At 42.8% G+C, this 22,905-nt stretch overlaps 1 protein-coding gene across 1 annotated transcript in view; it reads right to left on the bottom strand.

Annotated features, from left to right (window-relative positions):
• The window catches only part of TMEM135 (transmembrane protein 135), a 198,056-nt gene that overhangs the window by 103,281 nt on the left and 71,870 nt on the right, over positions 1-22,905 (bottom strand). The window contains exon 5 of the mRNA XM_074572505.1: positions 13,586-13,651. Within this exon, the coding sequence (XP_074428606.1) occupies positions 13,586-13,651 (66 nt within the window). The remainder of the gene's footprint in view (positions 1-13,585; positions 13,652-22,905) is intronic.

The raw sequence follows: 22,905 nt of genomic DNA, 5'->3' as shown, positions 1-22,905 counted from the left end.
TTCCTTTTGCCGTTAGCCTGCCACAAAGAAAGAAGTAACACAATGCACAGTTTTCGGGGGAATATTTGCTTAATTGGAAGTTAGGAGTGCTAAGTGCTGCTAACAGAAAATCAGAAACGGGGAAGGGAGTTTCAGCAAGAGCTTTCCCACGTTGCCCTGCCAACAACCTCAACCTTGTCGGGCCGTTTTCTCTAAGGGCTAGAAGTAATTAAGTTTCATTGCTAAATCAGTCTTGAGCCTGTCTCGAGCAGAAAAATCACTTATGCTTAATTGTAGGTGGTGATGTGGCGAGCAGTCTGTTGGGCAGACTGCAGATACCAGTTTCATTTTTTGCAGCTCTGCAGGATACCTAAAATTGAACGGTCATTATTTTACCCCGGCAGTCACTTGAATAACACATATTTCTTACAGGAAACACCGCTACTTCAAAAAAGGCTAGTTATCTGAGTTTAAGTTACATAGTTCCACTAAATATTTTTTGAGGGTTGTTGAGTTCACAAACACAAGTTTCTTAGAACTTAGAAACTAAGTTTCTAAAACTTAGAAACAATGAAACTGAATATTTATTCTACTGTAATAAACATATTAATATTATAATTTTACCAATTACAGTACAAATATTTTTTAAAAGTATGTATAAAAAAAAAACCTAAACTGCCCATCATTTTTACTACAGGAAGATGTGGATATAAGATATCTGCACAGTCATACACACACACCTGAAAACGCGCACACGTCCAGAGGAATGTTCTCCATGACCTTAAGAAACTCTGCATACTGTTTGCTAATCAGAACCACATATTTTTCACCTGATTCCATCAACAAAGAATTAGTTTCCATAAAATTGTAACCGACAGGAACAGATTGGTTTCATGGTTCAGAGTGGAAGAATTGTTCCAACAGTTCACTCATGCAAACGTGCCTGCTGCTGGCAGACCAGACCTTCACCGATCGTAACCATCTCACACTAAGATACTCCTCAAGAAAAACAATATACATCTTTCTGAGAAGACAGAAATTTAATATTGTAAAAATATTACGATAACACAGGCAGTTACTACAGAACTTTAACAACATTAAGTTCAACGAATGCCCATTATTACCGATTCTTGAAGAACCCACAATGCTTACACTGAGAACTGAGCAATGGCGTTTGACCTTTTCCACGACAAAGGCTTGCTCTACATTTGAAGAGATACGTAAACGTCTACGGCCAGACTGCTCTCCTAAACATGCTCTTATCTAGGTACAGGGTTGGCCTCCCAGAGCAAACCCATAAGCGTTCTTTAAAAGGAGGAAGAAAATAAAAGATTTTAAGTACGACCTGATTTCAGCTGACTGGAGCATGGCACCAGACTTACGGTGTCCACAAAAGCCAGCTGTTCTCACCAGTGAGGATCACGATCTGTCACACCATGGAGATGCTCCACAGTCTCTTCCTTCCCACCACCAAGTAACACTACAGCAGAGATACTTCACCCTGTTTCGGGTATCAGTTCCAAATTCTAGTAGTTCTCCCTACAAATCTGAGAAAACAAACAGTATTTTCTCACATCTTCACTTTTTGGAAGGCATACTAAAAACCTTAGCCTTTATAAGCTGGAATTACTTACCTTAGGTACTGTCTCTTGATTTTTTTTCTACAGCGTAAAAGTTTATATAAGGATTATTTAAATTTGAAATTTTGTATAATATTAAACACATATATACCCAACAAAAATGTCATTATCCTTGTTTTACACATACAGAAAAATACACAGCAAAGTTTGAAAATTCAGCTCTTTAAACACAACCAGAAGGCCACAGAGCAGCTGGGGAAGGAAGGGACCTCCAGAGGTCACCTGTTCCAACCTCCCTGCTCTAGCAGGACCACCTAGAGCCAGCTGCTCGGGAGCATGTCCAGATGGTTTTTGAACATTGAACATCTCCAACGACAGAGACTATACAACCTCTCCAGGCAGCCTGGGCCATTGCTTGGTCACCCTCTCAGGAAAAAAGTGTTTCCTGCTGTTCAGAGGGAACCTCCTGTATTCCAGTTTCTGCCCCTTGCCTCTGGTCCTGTCACTGGGCACCACTGAAGGGAGCCTGGCTCCATCTCCTTTGCACTCTCCCTTCAGGTATTTATATACCTTGACAAGATCCCCCCCGAGCTTTCTCTTTTCCAGGCTTCTCATCTCCCACCTCTCTCAGCCTTTCCTCATAGGAGAGATGCTCCAGTCCCTGTATCATCTTTGTGGCCCTTCACTGGACTCCCTCCAGGACGTCTGCATCCCTTTTGCGCTGAGGAGCCCAGAACTGGACACAGCACCCCAGGCATGGCCTCACACGTGCTGAGTAGAAGGGATGGATCACCCTCCTCGCCCTGCTGGCAATACTTTGTCTAATGCAGCCCAGGATACCATCAGCCTTCTCTGCAGAAAGTGCTCCTGCAGCTGGCTCGTGTTCAACTCGGACCCCCCGGGTCCTGTTCTGCCAGGCTGCTTTCCAGCGACACGGCCCCAGCACACGTCGGTGCCTGGGGCTGCTCCACGCCAGGTGCAGGACTCTGCACTCCTTCAGCTTCGTGAGGTTCCTGTCAACCCGTTCCTCCGTCCTGTCAAGGTCCCTCTGGATGACAGCACAACTCCCTGGTGTATCAGCCACTCCTAGGCTGGTGTCATCAGCAAACTTGCAGCGGGGACACTCTGTCCCCTCATCCAGAGGGTTAACGGAGATGTCGAACAGGATCAGGCTCAGTACTGACCCCCGGGGTACACTGCTAGTTACTGGCTTTCAACTAAACTTTGTGCCACCCATCACCACCTTTTGGGCCCGGCTGTCCAGCCAGTTCCCAACCCGCCTCATTGGCTGCTCATCCAGCACACACTCCAACTGCTCGACTATGAGGATCTCACGGGAGTTAGTAGTACCTATTTCATTCATTCTGTTCATAACTCTCCCTTTCTTTCTCTCATTTTTTCCACTTCTTATCAGTTCACCAGCTACAAACTAAAATTACACATTATAATAAGGAAATATAAACTATTATTTGTATGATTTCCACCAAACTTTGAACATCAAAAAGGAAATAGAAAGAGCTTTCTCGCTGCCTGTTGCACATCCATCCTCATTTCAGGTGATGCAAATAATGCATTTCAGAATGCATTTAGGTTTATGCGTAGGAAAATTACAAGTTACTAAAGATGACTGCTTTTTTTTGTTTGTATAAGATCAAAGATATTTTATCAAGTCTAACATATGGACAAAGGAGCATAAAATAATTTGAGCTGGAACAGCAGAATGAATGAGAACGTTAAAAATGACTGGACAAGAAGAAATACAGTGATTTTCTTTTATCCCCAGTCACTTGACCAAAGGAAAAAGCCTATGACGCAAAGTCCAAAATTGATCTCAACTCCACAGTGATTGCAGTCTGTCTTGGTATTTGTTTCTTCTCACACTGATTTGTCCCATCGACTGGGCTTTCAAGAATATAGACATATAGAGCACAATTTGAATAGTTATTAAACAAATGCTGTCAGGTTATACAAAAGGAATGTCTATATTTGAAATAACGATCACTAACTATACTTTTTAATGAGAAGGAAATTAAGAACAACAATTATCTTAAGAAAACAATTTGATATAGTCGCCGGTAATGTATTTCTGGACCACTCAAAGTCACGTTAAACAAAAAACTAGATTGGGAAGTAAATATATTCCGTCACATTTGGTTTTGTTGCCACAATGTTACATTGTCTGCATTTGCCATGCACTCACTGTTTCGCTGATGGAAAAGAATAAGAAATCTGGGATATACAGGTAAGGTATCACAAAGAAAAGAAGTCTTTAAAATAGGTAATTCCCTCCTTACTTTAATCCTGGTCAAAAACGTCTTGGCGGAAGATACCTGGCAAATACTTCTGAGCATAATTCAATTTATTTTTTAGCCCTGTGTTTCACTTCACGAAGGGGAAGTTATGATTGTCCTAAGATAAATACGTACCATCAGCCTGCATTAAAAAAACTCTTTATAATAAAAATAATGCATAGCACGATATGTCAAACATTTAAGTACTAAATCATAGAATCATCACAGAATGGTTGGGGTTGGAAGGGACCTTAAAGATCACCTAGTTCCAACCCCCTGCCCTGGGCAGGGACACCTCCCACCAGCCCAGGCTGCTCCCAGCCCCGTCCAACCTGGCCTTGAACCCCTCCAGGGATGGGGCAGCCACAGCTTCTCTGGGCAGCCTGGGCCAGGGGCTCACCACTCTGAGTAAAGAATTTCTTCCTAATATCTAATGCAAATCTCCCCTCTTCCAGTTTAAAACCATTACCCCTCATACTATCGCTGCACTCCCTGATCCAGAGTCCTTCCCCATCCCTCCTGTAGCCCCCTTCAGGTACTGGAAGGGGCTGGAAGGTCTCCCCGGAGCCGTCTCTTCTCCAGGCTGAGCCCCCCCAGCTCTCTCAGCCTGTCCTCACCCCTGCGTCAGAACAAGCTCATGGTGCGGGTGCTGCCGGCAGGAGGGCGATGCCCGGGATGTTCAGCAAAGCGGGTAAAACACTGCCACGGCCTCGACACCCCTTCCCTATATATAAATAGACAGACTATATTTCCCATACATTTCACACAAACATGCAAAGCGTGAATCACCTAGACAACTTTCAAACAGAAGTAAAATCATAAATTCTCTAGGTTTACAAACTTGTGTGTTGTCTTTCTTCAGTGGTAATTCTCCACAGTCTGGAACATGTAGCCACTCTCCTATTTTCATACTTTTCTACCTTAAATTTACACCAGACATGCCTTCTGCAGCGTATTCATTTTCCACGTTCCCTAACCTACGAATCCCGCTACTCCACTTCAAAATTATTTGGAATAGGTCAATATTTTTTTCATGGCTCATGATGATTTTTAGTAAGAAACTAAACATCCTCAGGCAAATTGCATATTAAAAGAGCAGAAGAGTTCATATTCAACTCTGGTTTTGACACAAATTTACTTTCCTCTTCGGGATTAAAAATGAATTAAAATCCTGTAAACCACGTAAAATGGATAATCCAGGGCAAGTCACAGCTTCACACAACCGAATACATGGCAGAAACACCCCTCAATCGCTGTCCGCTGGAACGCCTCAGGGGTGATCTGGTGGCTTTCCTGCCCAGGGATCAGCGGCATTCTCTCTCTCTCCAATCAAGCTTTAGTTTTCACTGCATTTAATTGGAATTCTTTACTTTTGGCTTACCTCCAGATAACACAGATAAGGTACGCCAGCCTTCAGCAACTAAATCACCTTTGAACTGTTACCCACTGTGACCCGCCAGAGGATTCCCCAGGTACCAGCACTGTTTTGAAATGCTTTGGACACGTATCCCAAACCGGAACCTTGAGCAGGTAGGCCAAAACCCAGTTCTGTTCTTATGGATACGCTTTATCCATTTGCTGCTTATTCACTGCTTTAAAAAAAAGAAAAACCACATTTCTTTTGAAAAAGCTAAAAATCAAAAGTACAAATTATTCCCTTGGGGACAGAGACCTCCCTTTAGAAGAAAAGGGACTCGGACCGGCCTGCAAGCACCTCCTTCCGTTTAGTTTTGCAAATACCTTTCAAAAATGAGAGGGTAATGATAAGAGAAATTAACACTGCAACCGACCGGCACTTCGGATCTTACTCCATATATTCAGAAAATACGGTTGGGTTAAATCAAATTGATGCTGTTTTGCAACATACTAAATTAAAAAAAAAAAAAAAAAAAAATCACATTTTTCTGTGTACTAACAACCCTTAAACAGGAGGGAAAAAACCCACAGGAGAAGATCCAAGAGACTGACAATCCTGCTTTGAAGGCCAAAAAAACCCGTGAATGTTATGACACGGCCTTACAAAAATTAATTTTCATTGTACCAAACCAGATTTCCTCCGTAATGTCAAACACTGCTTGCTAGGAAGCATTATCATCTCAGCGAGAACAAACGAGGCCGATTTTCACCAACGGCGCTGCTTCGCAAACGTGCCCTCGGCTAAAGACACAAGGCTGGAACAGCAGAGAGCCTTCGGGGCCACGACTACAGCGTCTCTACTGCTGTAAGATTTATGTAAATCTGAGAAAACATCTTTCCTCACATATTAACATGACGGTAACAAAGTATTCAAGAAAAAAAAAAAAAAAAAAGGCATGGAAACCAGAGCTGTTGGGGTAGTCTGTGAGAGCAGAACTTTTGAACCCCGGGCAATAAAGACATCTTTGTGGTCGGAAGGCACGAGGGCGAGGGGATCAGATGTCCGCTACCCTGTTGCCATTCGCCTTCTAACGTGCCTGTAAGTGATTAGGCCCGGTACGGCCCCGAGCTGAAATCACAAGAATCGGCGTGCCCACAGCAATTTCATTTCAATGAAAATTAATCTCAAGTGACTCGTGGTATTTCTTCAGAACCTAAAATGTTATTGTTTATGAAGTCTCCCTGCGTTTCACGTATTACAAATGAAGTTGGCCAAAATTACAAGCGGAAACATAATTGTGACAAACCCCACAATTTAAAAATCAAATGTAGAATTTTGTAATTACTAGAATAAACTCCCTTATATGGAAAAAAGATCATCATTTAAAGGAATACTCTGTTCCACGGCAACTAAATCTGAAGACTGAGGTGTCCTACGATCTCTTCCACACTGTTACAAAGGCAAGTAAAATTAGAAAGTCCCTTCTCATGAAAAAAATTATTACAGTTATTGCTGTTCATAGAAAAGATTCTTGTCTATACGATTTAATTCCACATCTGAGTTCCCAGGACTCTACACCGCACGCTGCTATGACACGACGGATGGGGAAGAAAACGAGGGCAAGGAACCTTGAGCTGGCAGTAATGTCACTTTAACATTGTCCCCTCCTTTCCTGGCTTGAAATTCTTTAAAATCAACACAAGATAAAATTTCACAGTTAAAAAGAACCTACAGGTATATATATACACGTGCCTACATATATGCTTAAAGAGACAAAATTGTTTTAGAAACGTAACTTCAGTGACTACTAAATTTTATGATCTACTATTTATCATTTAGTGCAAACCACAGATGCAAGAAACAAAGGTTTTCACAACTTTTTCGGCTTTTAGTCACATTTTAGAATTGATTATTTACTTTAATAATATTATTCTAAATATATACACATCCCCCCATGTAACAAAGTAGCCTATGGTTTTGATTTTTAAAGAAAGAATACTCGGTTGAGCAAGAATTGTCAAAACAAGCATTTTATCACAAAAATATAAAAAGATGCCCATTTGAAAATAACGGCATTGCTATTACTAAGCTGTTACTAAGCTTTCAGAGCAAAACAAACTGCTGTTCCCCTGAGAGCGGTTCCAGAGCTTGTTTAAAGCTGGAACCCAAAGTCACACAGGCGGCACTTGGACCACGTTGTCTTACATCTGTCACAACGGCAAACGCTAAAGCAGAGGATAAAGTCTGTGGAATTCCAGAACCGCTGCATGAAGAGGTATTTCACATATTGCTGTTCCCACTTTTATGTGTTTACTTGTAAAAATATAAAATAAATTGCATTTTAAAGATCCTTACTAATCCCCTTGTTTAACTTTTGCCTAAAACTTCAGTCACGTGTGTACCATCCATATTTACTACGAATACAAAATCCACAGAAGATACTTTTTACAGATATCTGGGCTAAATTCCTAAAGCTTTGCACTTCATGTTTTTTACCTTACAGAAAACACAAACAACAAAAATTTAATTTTGAAATCTATTAAACATAGTTTTAAACAAAAGCAAAGACGTGACTTCTGACATCAAAGTACACTTTCAAGCAAGCTGACCTTCGCCCATTCTTCCATACAGAAAATATAACCGGTAATTCCCAAAGGAACCCGGAGCCAGCACCAGCGAACTGCCAGGAACTCCGGCTGGCGGTTGGTCATTAGCCCACCCTGGAAATGACCTAAATCGGCTGAGGAGGAGAGACCTGAGGCACCATTCAGGCGCTGCCTGTTTTTCATGGTGTGATGTTCATCAGCGCCTTAGACCACTTTGGACAGGTATCTCTTCAGGCACCCAGCTAAATCCAAGCGCTGCTGTGAACCCAACCTCTCAGAAACTGAAAGACACGGCCTGGAAATCCCCTTCTCTATCTGTTTCCCATGGTATTTTGTGAAAAACGGCTTTTATATAACGCGGGGGGGAAAGGGGAAAAAACCCCCATCAAATATCCTAAATTAATGGCATTTTATTGTAACGCTACAGACTGAAGAGTCTGTTCCTTTCTTTGAAACCTCCTCAAAAAGTCTCGGCTGTTGCAGGCATTACAAAATGGAGCCTATCATAGAATCATAGAATCATAGAATTGCTGAGGTTGGAAGGGACCTTTAAGATCATCGAGTCCAACCTTTAGCCTACCCTGACAAGAGCCACTTCTAAACCATGTCCCTCAGTGCCCCATCTACCCTTTTTTTAAACACCTCCAGAGATGGTGAATCCACCGCCTCCCTGGGCAGCCTATTCCAATGTTTAATAACCCTTTCAGTGAAAAAATGTCTCCTAATATCCAATCTAAACCTCCCCTGACGTAACTTGAACCCGTTCCCTCTCGTCCTATCACTTGTCACCAGGGAGAAGAGGTCAGCCCCCATCTCTCTACAACCTCCTTTCAGGTAGTTGTAGAGGGTGATAAGGTCTCCCCTCAGCCTCCTCTTCTCCAGGCTAAACAACCCCAGCTCCCTCAGTCGTTCCTCATAAGGTTTGTCCTCCAGACCCCTCACCAGCTTTGTCGCCCTTCTCTGGACACGCTCCAACACCTCAATGTCCCTCTTGTAGCGAGGGGCCCAAAACTGAACGCAGTACTCGAGGTGGGGCCTCACCAGTGCCGAGTACAGGGGGATGATCACTTCCCTAGTCCGGCTCACCACACTATTCCTGATACAGGCTAGGATGCTGTTGGCCTTCTTGGCCACCTGGGCACACTGCTGGCTCATATTCAGCCGGCTGTCCACCAACACTCCCAAGTCCTTTTCTGTCGGGCTGCTTTCGAGCCACTCTGCCCCAATCCTGTAGCGCTGCATGGGGTTGTTGTGACCCAAGTGCAGGACCCGGCACTTGGCCTTGTTGAACCTCATACCATTGGTCTCAGCCCATCGGTCCAGCCTGTCCAGATCCCTCTGCAGAGCCAACCTACCCTCAAGCAGATCAACACGCCCGCCCAGCTTAGTGTCATCTGTGAACTTACTGAGGGTGCATTCAATCCCTTCATCCAGATCATTGATAAAGATATTAAAGAGAACCGGCCCCAGCACCGAGCCCTGGGGGACACCACTTGTGACCGGACACCAACTGGATTTAACTCCATTTACCACCACTCTCTGGGCACGGCCATCCAGCCAGTTTTTTACCCAGCGAAGAGTACACCTGTCATACAGCCTAAGCTCTTTTTTTGCTCTGACTCTCCTATCTAAGTCTCTTTCTTCTGCAAAATTATTTTTCCTGTCTTTGCCACCAAAAGACACTCCATGAAGACTGTGGAAGTTCCACAACACTGGAGGTTCCCCATATGCCTTAACACTTCAGAGAGGAGAGCACAGTCCATGGGTATGGACCTCCTCTTCTTCACTTCTGAGGCAGCACTGGGGTGTTTCCTGATAGACTGAATGGACTCTAAAGACACACGCCTGAATTCTTCGACTCAGAAGTCACAGCATTTTTGACGTGAAAAGAGATTAAAACAGTTTACAAATTCATAAAGATGTTAGAGGAAGGAAGTCAGCATCCACAGAGCTCAGGCATGGCTGATATCAGTCCCAGGTCTCTGGGAATCATGCCTCTGCCATTGAATCTCAGTTGTCCACGTCAGCCTACTTACTTCATAAATTTTTTTTCCACGAAGGGTTCCAACTTCTCCTTTTATCATAGAACCACAGAATGTGTTGGGCTGGAAAGGACCTTTAAAGGTCATCTAGTCCAACCCCCTGCTCTTGCTCCTTCTCTGGATGGGCTGTGTGCCTTTGTTTCCCTCCTCTACAGGGACTGAGACCATCAGTCCTGCAAATTCATTGTCCTAATCAGATCCGTCCTTCTTCTTCAGTACCTCCACAGGACGTACAAATCTTATGCGACACACTGTCTTTGGTAGATCACTTGTTCAATGTGAATAAAACTGGTCATTTCCAATTAAAATTAGGAAGTTTCCTCCCTCTGTATAGCCATCGAACTTCACCTTAGCCTGTGTCTAATGTATTCCATCCTCCTACCATGCACCAGGTGACTTCTTGCAGCCACTGCTGCCGACCTGACTCCTCCTGGCAGTCTCCCCCGGGGGCTGAGCACACAGCCACCAGAAGCTCCAGGAGAGGCAGAGCTGGGCAGCATGAACAGCCAACTCTGGAGCACTACCCTCCTCCTGTTCCCCCTTTCACCCTCCTCAGCAGCCAGGCTGCAGTTGCCCTCATTTCCTCAGCTCCATCGCTGCTGCTACATCAGCTGCACCCACGAAGACGGCAGCTCTGTCTGGAAGAGGCCGGACGGCGTGAGGAACAGACGGCAGCAGGTCTTAAGAAGAAACGGCTGGAGAAGTTCTCTAGGTGGTGTCAGGTCCAGGCACCCTGAATGCACAGCTCTCAGCTATGCCCATCACCAACTCTGAACCTTGCGACATTAAGAAAATGCACCCTAAGATTTCTGTAGACGAGCGCAGCCATAGATCTGCTCTGCTCGTACATTTTTTGGATCATTTGGGAACGATCCAGAAGTGCTAACAGAAGCAAAAAAACTCTACAAGGCTCTGCCTCGTGCTCCACCCCCAAAACAAAGCAACTGACAGAAATAACTAATTAACATGAAAAACAACATATTTAATCCTGAAAATGAATTATGTTTCTGGGTGTGATCCCCTCCCATGGATGCCACTACACTTCAATCCAGGAGCAAGGGAACTTCTGAGAAGATTCTTCAGGAACCTTTATGATCTATATCCCACAGCTAAGTAACTTTTAGCACTATGTACCCACATTTGGTAACTACTTTTGGCAGCACGCCTTTCTAAACTCTCAGTAGTAATTTTACATATGACATGCAAAAGTCAAAAACCAGTACAACCTCATTTTTCAATTTCTTCAAGAATAATAAAGGAAAAAATTAAAAATTCTATATGCATAAAGGCTTGATGAGTCCCAAGGAATGGGCAAAGGCTGGAAGGAGAAGAAGAGGGATCTCCCGTAGACGTTCAGTCTTATAAATTATAAATCCACCTGGTGATGAAAGCTGGATTATAGCCAGTAGTTTTTCACGCACACTGTTTCGCCTGTATAGAATAAGTGTCCGCGCATTAATCTGTTCAGCAGTGCAGACAGAACGTTGTCATTTTTTTAATTTATAAATTCATAACAAATCAGTATTTACACAATTTTTGCCTTCTAGTACTGAACAGTTTTACCCCCTCTTAAATGTGGTTACATTTTTAAGTATTGCTCCGAAAGCTGAACAGCGCTTTTGCACATTTGGAGTGCTGTCCCGTAGTTTGGAATTTCCAATAAACAAGTTGCTCTGCTTTGATTTTCACTGCCAAGTTCGCGCTTCTCAAACAGAATACAGTCAACTTTAGTTCATATTCAATTTTTTTCTGGCTCCCTTTCTACTTACGCACTCTGCAAACATTTAGCAACTTCTTGGAAGAGCTAAAAAAAATTTTAATACGACTCTTGATAATTATGTTTCTTCTGGAAAAATTAATTTCATTTGATAAACGTCATTCCTCATTTTCAGACTAAATAAATTATAATTTCACAATGGGATTTAATGAAAAGATCTTCCTTGAGTGAAAATGCTTCTTCCCCCCTGCGTATAGCCTGATAAAAATATAAGAGAAAATAAAGGTATTTTTCTTTCTCCCACTGCCTTCTTACATAAAAAGCCAACTCTGGACAATTCTCACATGTTTTATCTATAAATTATCTAGCTTAACATTAACTGCATGTCCACTGAAGCCCAAGGAATACCTCAGAACAGTGTCACAGGACACAGTACGCCAACGTAAAGTTCACCGTCATCAAACAGACGTACTTTCACCCAGTTCCTCTCTTGCTAGCCATGGCTACATCCTCTCACCACTTATCTTGCTGCTTTCTCATCTGGTTCTCTCTAGCCCTTGAGGCGGTTTAAGTGATAAAAAGATCAGAGGGAATGTCTGAAGAAGAAAAAAAAAAATGAAACTCTTTCTACCACATCAGTGAGTTGAACTGGCTCAACATAAGATGTATCAGATAGTGAATTACTAATATCGTTCACAAGAGAGATCATTATGCCTGTAATCGTCCCAGTATTTCGCTCTGCATGGTACAATTAGTCACGCTTTAAAAAAATATATCATTTGATTTTTCCACAATTCGTGCCATTCACCGGTTAACTGCAAGGATGGAGATTCCACAAACTCTCTGAGCAACACGGTCACTGAAACACGGAAAACTTAGTACGCTTCACTGAAATAACCTAAACAGAGAGAATTTGGAAGAGTCGCGCATATTCCATAACTAAGACTTCTGGAAATTGCATTACACTCTTCTGCAGAAAAGAATGAAGAGCAGTACATAAAAAGTGTAAGAGAAAAGCTAAAACTATGGAAAATGGCAGGGCAGGAAATCTCAGGTCCGTCTTCAGACACTGGTGCAAAGATGATTACTTCACTCCAAAAGAGAAATTAAGGCAACTTCATCAGCATAAGGAACATTTTACAGCACAGCTGGGATTCCAGGGTATGTCTAGGTCTAGATTCCAGACTGAATGCTGTGTCCACTATATGAATTTTTCACAAAGTTACCTAAGAATTTGATGAAAATCAGACTGTCATGAAAAAACACAGAGGTTTCTCCATTTAAAACCCTACATACTGTACATCCAGCTGCGGCAATGCCCTGGTCAGTTCTTATTTCCACGGCCATGAGCAACTGTACTTTGTTTTTTTTAAATGAAATTCAACCTCAAGAAATTCAGCTCATGAAATTCCACCACCTGATATCGGAGATATTCAATCAGCAATGTTCAGAATAATGTTTTCCTGACATAAAACCACACAAAGGAGGAGACAAATGTCCACCATCAACAGAAGCATGTATGAGCAACATAATATTCAAATATATTTATCCTCTTCAGAATAATTAATGTATTAATACTCCATATACTACCTGAAGTTACTAATTCCTTGAAAGGAACGGACAAAGGATGAAGTAACCTCTCCACAGCTACCCAATAACAACGATCAATCTCAGATGAATTTCTCTAGTTTCTCCAATTTTTCATTAGCAAAATCAAGTGAAAAATTACCCGGCCGAAAGGACATTCTTGTGACTCACTTCTATTATAAGGCTAATTTACAATTCAGGCAAAGAGAAAAACAGAGTGTTTTTTGAAAAATACTTGATCTGGGCAGGATTCCAATTCTTGTTCTCCTTTAAAAAAACCTGCGGCGCAGGTATGTAAGCTACACACAGCCCAGCCTTCCCCACGTCCCTGAAGACAATATGTCTCCCAGGAATTTATAAACCATTACATTAATAAAACATTATGCCACGTGTGCAAAAAAGAAAAAAAGATATATTTAGCCTTACTTCTCCATGTCTTAAAGGTGTAATAGCTCCTCTTGCTACTGCCATTCGGAACAACGTTTCTGTGGCCTGCAACAAGAAACACGCAGAGAAATTACTTATTTAAAAACCAGACAACCCAGGTCATGAAGATTTGTTTCAACTTTTATAACATTTATAAATCGTCAGCAACCTTTAGCGCCTATTTTACAACCGAATCGCTTCAGTAAGTTGTTCAGAACAGTCAGCACAGGCCTGGCGAAGGTTTATGGCAAGGCGAGAGGTGTGTCGAGGAGTTTGGTGTCAGCCCAAGTGACCACCTAAACACGGCGCGGTCCCTCCCGCGCACGGCAGCCGTTACACAGGTCAGGGACGGTCAGCCCCATACAATGGTCTGCCACAGGCTGTCGGCTATAAAGTGTGATACTAAGGGGAAAAAATAGCTATATGGTATTTTACAACTCAGGACACTCATTAATTTTAAAAACTGCTGTTTAATATTATACACGTAAATTAACAAACACGTACCAAAGAGAAGAGTATGACGCAACTCTTTTCCTAAAAGCACCTGAGCCCCTCCTGATTCTTAATAACGGAGGCATTACAAAACACAGCGTTCTCCTCTGCAAATGACAGGGAACCCATCTTCGGGGAAATCTTTAATTAGGTTAATCTTTAGTTAGGTTGCATACCTTTCTGCGTTACTTGTCCCACCCTTTCTTTAGTCCAGCGGGACAATTAGCACATACTTCTGACATAACCATACATTACTGACTCTTCATTCAGGCTATAACACAAAGAAAGCATAGGCCACAACACATTTCTTTCTAGAAGCCGGTTGCAAAAAGGCATGAAAAAAATTCACTGCTTACATAAAAACACGGATTGGCACAGCAGCGCGCACGAGAACAGATTTGTTTTAAAGCCTTGTTTCCATAGCAAGTAGTGAAGCCGGTTTCAATTTCAACTGCAACAAAACATGTTTTTAATATCTGGTTCTAATAAAAAAAAAAAAATATTCTAACATTTAAGGATCTGTGCTAAAAAGTAATTAGCAGGCTGTTTGAAAAAACGTTTAGAAAGTTTACAAATAAAAGTAGTCGCAGTAGCTGATTGTCTTTCTAAACAGTGATTTAGAAAATAAGTAGCTCAATGCTTACATGGCCGCAAGCCAACAAATGGAATATCAAACACATCTCCTGAAATTAATTCCTCAGTCTTCCAAAACACAGATTAAGTGGGGTTCACCCTTTTCTAAATAATTTCCTGCAGAAAAGAATTTTATAAAAGAGCTTTTCACTGCCTTATGTCCCCCCCGCCATCTGTGAGTGAGTGTGTGGGCTCCAGAACACTGGACGTAAAAACGCATTACTTCATTTACACCCGCGACGATGCAGGGCAATGCCCAAGTGCGATGATTCTTCTCGAACCTTTCTTCTTTGAGACATGAAGTGAACCTCATACAACCTTTTGTATTTCCCAAAATTGGTTTTTTTCACCCACATTTTTAAGGATGTTTCGACCGAATTGAGCATTCTGTCAATAGCGCTAAGCTGCTGTTGTTTCTTTTGAAAACCACTGGTGTGTGCGACTCTTTTCACATCTACCAGTAAAAGATCTCTCTTAATACACTTGTACTCACGCCGTTAATGCCAGATGTCAACACCATTCAGAAACAAGGTAAAAAACCCACAGAACAGCAAATCCAGCACCACAGACGTCCTCCTACAGGCGCCACTCTTCATGTGCCGAGTATCACTAAGAAGATTAGCCCTGCAATCACGGCATCCCACCCAAACAGCGTGGGGGGCATGAGGCCACCTATTCATGCACTGACAATGACAAGGCTGAAGAAAACGTCATTGGGTTTTTAGGTATGTAAAATGCAAGAGAATGTTTAAAGAAGTTCATCTTTCAAAAGAGTAATCAGACCCCAGCTTACTGTTGGTGCAACGTAAGGTGAAGGAGGTGGGCATTAGCAGAAAACACCAAGTTTGTATCCTTTCTACAAAGAAAATGAAGTGTGAACAACATGTTGGGATTCTAACAAGGCAACGTCTTACACGGAAGAAGAAACAGATGAAACCATTTAGAAATTTCTTTGACACCTTCACAGAACTGTAGCATCACACAGACTAAAGATGAAAGTTATCAGGCATCAGGCTAGGAAAATTTGGCCAGTCTCAAAATTTGAATTTAACTGTAACACTTCTGTTTTGGACAAACTCCCACATTGCCTTCAATTTCCATCATTTTCCTTTCTCTCCCGCAAATGCAGGCACAAATGGAATCGTTTGGCAGAGACCACCTGGGTCATCTGGTCCCACTCAGGGCCCCTTGGAGCAGGTTGCCCATGGTTTGTTCACACAGGGTTCCGGCATCTCTAAGGATAGAGGTCCAACTACCTGTTCCACTATTTCAGTGACAAGTCTGTGAAAAAATGCAATTTGCAGATGACCTGTAAATTCCTTGTGCTTCCCAAAGAAGCACGGCCCAGTTCCCCAAATTCTCCGTAAGTGGTGGAAACGCTCCGTGCCAGCCAGGCGGAAGGCCACCCTTTCTTCTGTGGCGTCTAGCCGTGACAAGCCAAGCCCCACCGAAATCCCGAAACAGAGCGCCCTGCTGGCATTCAGGCTGTACAGGCTGAATACGGTGGAATAAGCACAGGGGTGCAGAAATCTAAAATATAAATTTACCAAAAAACCTCTAATATTTAGAAACGTTAAAGACAAACTCCATCATACTTAATGCTCCACAATGAATAGGGCAAAAACAGCTGCATGAATGAAGAATCCCACAACAGTAATGAAAAAAGAACAAGATGCTCACCCAGCTCCTACACGCTCTGAAATTCCCTGTGTGATAATATCTTGCTGACAGAAGAAGGATCCCCACAAGACAACAAAGCCACTCTGACTAAAAATCCAGGTTACTGAACACGTCTTGCCCGGTATATTCTTGGGGTTTAGTTTCAAATCTAGCAAAGCTATTAGTACAATATTGGTTAAGTCTAAATCCATTGAACACACACACACCGCAACTTAAATTCATTTTTTTTTTAAATATTGAATATACTGAATTGGGAAATTTGTTTGTTTAATTGGATTAAATATCATAAAAACATGCAGACATGCATGTCACAAATGCATGTCACATCTGTCACAAATTTATCTATCCTTCAACACAGGCTACCTAATAAAATAATTTCTTGGACTTCTTCAGCAATAGATTTCTATTGGAAAAATTCAGCAAATTGTTAGGTATCAGGTCAAAACTGCCCTTCTGTCCCCACCGAACAGTTGTCACAGCTCCTCTGGTTCACAATTCACAGCCTCCTGGAGCAGAGACACCCGTAGTTACACACCATTTGGAATGAGTTTAATTACCTGGCTGTAATGTCAGCCCTTTCCAATCCTTCAAATAGCCTCTAAAATTCTTGCATCTATTTATACTAGGCATTTGTCCACTGAATGGCAAGTTTTTACATACAATTAAAATTATTGCTTCCTAATTTAAAAATACAGCATAAATTAATTAAATTGTTAAATGCTGAAAATATTAGAATAATCTTGTACTTTCTGTTAGGATGAGTAAGTGTGACTCTGAAATACAACTGATTGGAAATAGTGATCATTCTGTCAGGATAACTGATGAAAAAAGCAAGACTGTCCATTTAAGAAATAATAACAGTGCTCCCAAAGAAACCGCCGGCTAGGAGTTTAGATCATTTTTAACCGCTCCTGCCTCTGTTTGCATTAAATATTTCATTATAATCAGATTTTTTATGAGGCCGTAAAAATTTAAGATTTATCTGCATTCAATTCACTATGAATAAGCCTTAAATAAGAGTCATTACAGGCTCAGGCAACGACTTTAGATGCTTCTATTCGGAGATGCGAGCCAGAGGTCCATAAGAAAGCAAATTCTCAACAGATGGTTTCAGTGATCTCAGTGTGAAATCAATGTGTTGCCAAGCTGATAGTTACTGAATCCCAGAATCGTTCTTCGTTGTAAGGAATGCCTACGGTGTTACATTACCCGGGAGGTGAAACGGCAGCCCCGTGGCTCTCACCGCTCGGCAACGCCGGGCCAGCTCTAACGGCATCTCCCGACAAAGATGACCAACTGCTCCCCTCCAAGAGAGCAGAAGCTTCTGGTCAAATTCCTTGCAAGTGGGTTAAAAAAAAAAAAAAAAAAAAAAAAGAGAAACCACCTGTATGAACCAGAACTAAAGTGGAAAATAATTGCGCATTATTGATGGAAATTGTAGGAAAAACAGCAAGGAAAACAGTACTCTAGATTCCAGATGTTTTGAGTTTTCTAGGTATTCACAAAAATAAAACGGTCTTATAATACGTCATCAAAATAGTTACTGTTTTACCGAAGTCAAAACTTCAAATGCAAGCACTGGAGGGAACTTTTCATGCAAATTAATTAATTTAGAAATGCATGTTTTTTAATCATCTAAGAAATTTTGGCATCTACTTCTAAATATGCATTTAAAAATAAAATAATTCTTTTTAAAGATATGTCCTCAAAGGCACAGATCTTTGGAAGTCGTTCACAGCGATTTACAGATTTAATTAAAATGAAAATTGTGCGATTTGCTATACAAATAAAAATGGATGGAATACAACAAAAGACTTTTTTCACTCCTATTAAGTTTGCTGATCTTGGCTACAATAGCTGGCTGACAGCTCTGGCCTGTGAAATTTGTGTTTCTTCATGAAAACCAAATCACGTTAAAAAAATGTTCTTGACAGTCTATCCGAAATCATCAATAACATTTTTCAGCTTTATTACGTATTGCAAATGCACTGTTGTTATAGCCCTTATTAGCTAACCGCCACAGAGCTTTTGGAGACAAGCACGAGGGCTGTAAAAAAGAGAGGGATTTGGTGAGATTCAGAAGCAAAAATGCATCGGAAAATGTACAGGATGTTTCTGAAATCGATTTTTTTTCCGAATTTCTGACCACAAAGTTTCCAGTGCAAGGCAACCCTCTCCATCTAAACCTGCCTGCAGACGACAGATTTAACTTAACTGATGAGCTCATTTGTTGTTACAGCTTTTGATCAAATTACAACAATACCAACACAGAATTTACTGCCACCCTATATATATTATGAATTAAAAATATATTTAAAATACGTTAAAGTACAGCACTGAAGCTGAACTGATGCTTTTAAAGAGACATATATTTAAACTCTTATTTTCTGGAAAACCATAAAAAAATTTCATTCTTTCCATTTTACAGGTGTGAATTTCACGTACCTCTGTCTTTTGCTTTTTTTAAGGAGCCTGAACGTCTCTGCCTTCATTACCGAACCGTTTGACCCTTACTTGTGCGACGAGCGGGTCAGTATGTACCTGACCTCCGTCAGACACAAGCTCTTTCCATTCAGGCATTAGCAGATCCAATCGCTTCTCACCTTTACCTTCTACAAAAGCAACTTAACTATGAAGTCCTTAAGGACTAAGCAATTTAAATCCCACCACGAAGCATATTTTAGAGAGCTCATGATCGCCTTGCACCCGTTTTCTGAAACCTCTCTCATTTCTTTCCATTTTCAGCTTTCAGGACGTGAACAGCCAGAGAAAACGTTGTCCCAAACAGCCAGCGTAGTATTCGATCTCCCTTTCCTCTGGTTACTTCTACAGCAGTTGTGCACCGTTATCTGAAGGGTAATACAGTTCTGTTGTACAAATCACGTTTTGCCGCCTCCCCTAGCTGGAAATAAAGGCGCACTCAAGGAGTGGAAGTATCCACAATATTCGCAAGGCCCGGCAACCCGCAGCTTGCAGGAGAAGCTCTGGACGCACAGGAGCAGGGCTGAGTCTAACTCCTTGTCCGGGGGTTTGTGAAACTCACCACTGACACAGCAGAAATAAACAAATATTAAAAGTAACAAAATTAAGAGCACAGATAGCTCTTTTTGACTGACATCTTGCTTCTTCCCCAGAATATCTGCAGATTTGTCGTGCAAATATAGGTCCAAATTTACATACAAATATTTGATCAGTTCAGTGCAACTTCTATTACACTAGCAAATTCCACTGGCCACGGAGGTAACTCTGCACTTTCACGGTTAATGAACTCTCTTTGAATTAATTTACCTCTACCCTTCTACCTAACTAGACTACCCTGGTCTTCCTAACACCCAAAAGATAATATACAATATACATCGTGGTGACGGACTTTGCATTTTGCCTTCGCTGTGTCTCCACCACGAGAACACCCCCTTGCTGCCAAACAGCTCAGGAACCTCGGCCTCTCCCGAAAAGAGCTTTAAAACTTCCAGGTGCAGAACACACACTCAAGGAACGAACCAAGCACAACAGTAATCACGCACTGTGCGCTGCCAAGACGATGAAATAAAAGCGTTAGTATTTGTTTATCTTCATCTGAACCCAGTAGTCTGCAGTTGTGGTATTTGTAACTTTTTCCAAGGCGATGATAGTTTTTTTTTCTCCTCCCGAATTCTTCTCTACCTGTTCTTCTCCTTTTCCTTCCTCCCACCACTCCCCAAAAAATGCTTGGTATTTAATCGGGATTCCTGGTCCCAGCCTGTAACTGACTTTCACCTCTTGCCGGTTTTCTCTGCAGAAAGGACTGAACAGCTCAACGCTGCAATTAACTAAATATCAGCAAGCCAGGGGAAAAAAAAAAAAAAAAAAAAATCCGGCAGTATAATGCTCATGAACCGAATTACCCACAAAGCAGGCCAACAGCCAGCATGGGAAACTGGAGAAACGGGCCATTTAATCTCCTCTGCCTTGACAGAAATGCCGGAGAAGGGAGGTGCGGGCAAGGCTGCCCCCCCACCAGCACCCAGCAGAGGTTCCTGCAGCTGAAACGATCCACCGAAGCCAGCTAACACCTTCCTCCTTCCCAACCGCTCAGCAGAAGGCCAGAAAACAGCTGCAAGCCAGCCTGCAGAAAGCACATGACAACTGTCAGAAATGGTTTTGATTAGTAATGCTGCCAGATAGAATAAAAGATAAGAGCTGAAAGACCACTCTGGCCAGCCCACGAACAGACGAGCACACTTGCACGTAGTCAGTGCTCTCCCGGGACTCGGGGGCCATGAACTCTTCAGATTTCCACCTCCAACATGGTGAGGAGGAGCACGTGCACCCATCCATCCACCCATCCCGCACCGTCCCTGCAGCAGGAAGGCTTCCCACCTCCCTCTATTCCATTCGGAACTGACCCATGGGGGACGCTTCTGATACCTGGCCAGGGACCACTGGGACAATGCGCAGGAACAACCGGTCTGCCCTGGCTTGAGGCAGCCACTGAGTTTCAGGATGAACGGGGCAACGCTGCCCCGAGCCCACAGCTGTAACCGGACTCCAACACTCGAGAGAATCATAGAATCACTTGGGTTGGAAGGGGTCTTTTTAAAGGCCATCCAAATTCCCTGCAATGAGCAGGGACATCTTCAACTAGATCAGGTTGCTCAGAGCCCCGTCCAACCTGACCTGGAATGTTTCCAGAGATAGGGCACCCACCACCCCTCCGGGCAACCTGGGCCAGTGTTTCACCACCTCAGAGTAAAGAATTTCTTCCTTATGTACAATCTGAATCTACTCTCTTTGAGTTTGAAACCATTACCTCTCGTCCTATCACTACACTCTCTCATAAAGAGTCCCTCCCCAGCTTTCCTGTAGTCCCTTCAGGGACTGGCAGGAGCTCTAAGGTCTCCCCGGAGCCTTCTCTTCTCCAGGCTGAACAACCCCAGCTCTCTCAGCCTGTCCTCACAGCAGAGGGGCTCCAGCCCTCTGAGCATCTTCGTGGCCTCCTCTGGACTCACTCCAATAGGTCCATATCTTTCCTGCGCTGAGGACTCCAAGGCCGGACAGAATCCCCTCCCTCGCCCTGCTGGCCACACTGCTGTTGATGCAGCCCAGGATGCGGTTGGCTTTCTGGGCTGCAAGAGCACATTGTCAGCTCATGTCCAGTTTTCATCCATACCCCCAAGTCCTTCTCAGCAGGGCTGCTCTCTGTCCCTTCATTCCTCAGCCCATATAACAGAATCACAGAGTGGCAGTGGTTGGAATGGACCTCTGGAGATCATCTAGTCCAACCCCCTGCCAGAGCAGGGTCACCCAGAGCAGGTGGCACAGGAACGCCTCCAGGCGGGGTTGGAATGTCTCCAGAGACGGAGACTCCACCACCTCTCTGGGCAGCCTGTGCCAGGGCTCTGCCACCCTCACGGCAAAGAAGTTCCTCCTCATGTTGAGATGGAACTTCCTATGCTCAAGTTTGTGCCCGTTACCTCTTGTCCTGTCCCCGGGCACCACTGAAAAGAGCCTGGCCCCATCCTCCTGACACCCACCCTTGAAAAGGTCCCCCCTCAGCCGTCTTTTTTCCAGACTGAAGAGACCCAAATCCCTCAGCCTTTCTTCATCAGAGAGCTGTTCCAGTCCCCTCAGCATCTTGGTAGCCCTTTGCTGTCCCCTCTCCAGCACCCTACACTTGCCCTTGTTGATACTGGAGGTTTCCCCAGTCCAGGTGCAGGACCCTGCACTTGGCCGTGTTGAACTACTTAATGACATCTCTGCCTGGCCACTCGGGCTCCTTGCTGTGATTTTGTTAGTGCCTGGTACTGCTGGTCTGAAGAGCACTGGTGAAGATCGCCATGAAAGAAAGCCGACAGATGAGAAGGTGTGAAGTCAACTTCTGCGATACAAGTAAAAGCATACTGAGGTGAGCTTTCACAGTCCCACGGCTCCTCAGTGAGTTATTGGGCAACAGAGAGCAAAATCCAAAGACCCTTGATCCCTGTTCTCTGCTCTAACCCCTGGAAAATGGCAGAGATTTGGGTCTCGTAACATAGACATTTTTAAGTTTCGCTATGACCACTAAATTAATGAGAGCCGCATATTTAGACAGCTTGATTTCACATTCTCCAAACACGTGTTCTGGAATTCCAGACTCATTTAAATACAGACATTTACAGTTCCTTTATCTGCCTTCATTGACCAGAATTTCTTGTTAGTGTGAACTCTGAGCGGGTTCAACTCAGTGCATCCCCTACGAGCTTTACAAGATTTATGTTTAATGTGTTTCACAACCATAGTTCTTTTTCTTTAGGGGATTACCTCATCTTTTACGTTTCCCACTGGTAGCAATTTTAAGTGGTAGCTCTCTGTATTTGCAAAGGGAACAAAAATTTCTTTGTCTGAATTGTTTTGTTTCCATGTATTGTAATTTACCCACAGAGCTATGAGTTAAACTAATACAAACCTAATCTAAAAAACATTTTCCAACTAGTGATTTACGATCGTCGTGCTGTAAACAATAAGTATTATAGACTGCATCTACTTTGGATGAGACG

The sequence above is a fragment of the Larus michahellis genome, chromosome 1, assembly GCF_964199755.1.
Source record: "Larus michahellis chromosome 1, bLarMic1.1, whole genome shotgun sequence".
Classification (NCBI taxonomy): Eukaryota; Metazoa; Chordata; class Aves; order Charadriiformes; family Laridae; genus Larus; species Larus michahellis.
The sequence above is the reverse complement of the archived record's forward strand: the minus strand, read 5'-3'. Positions and strand labels throughout refer to the sequence as shown.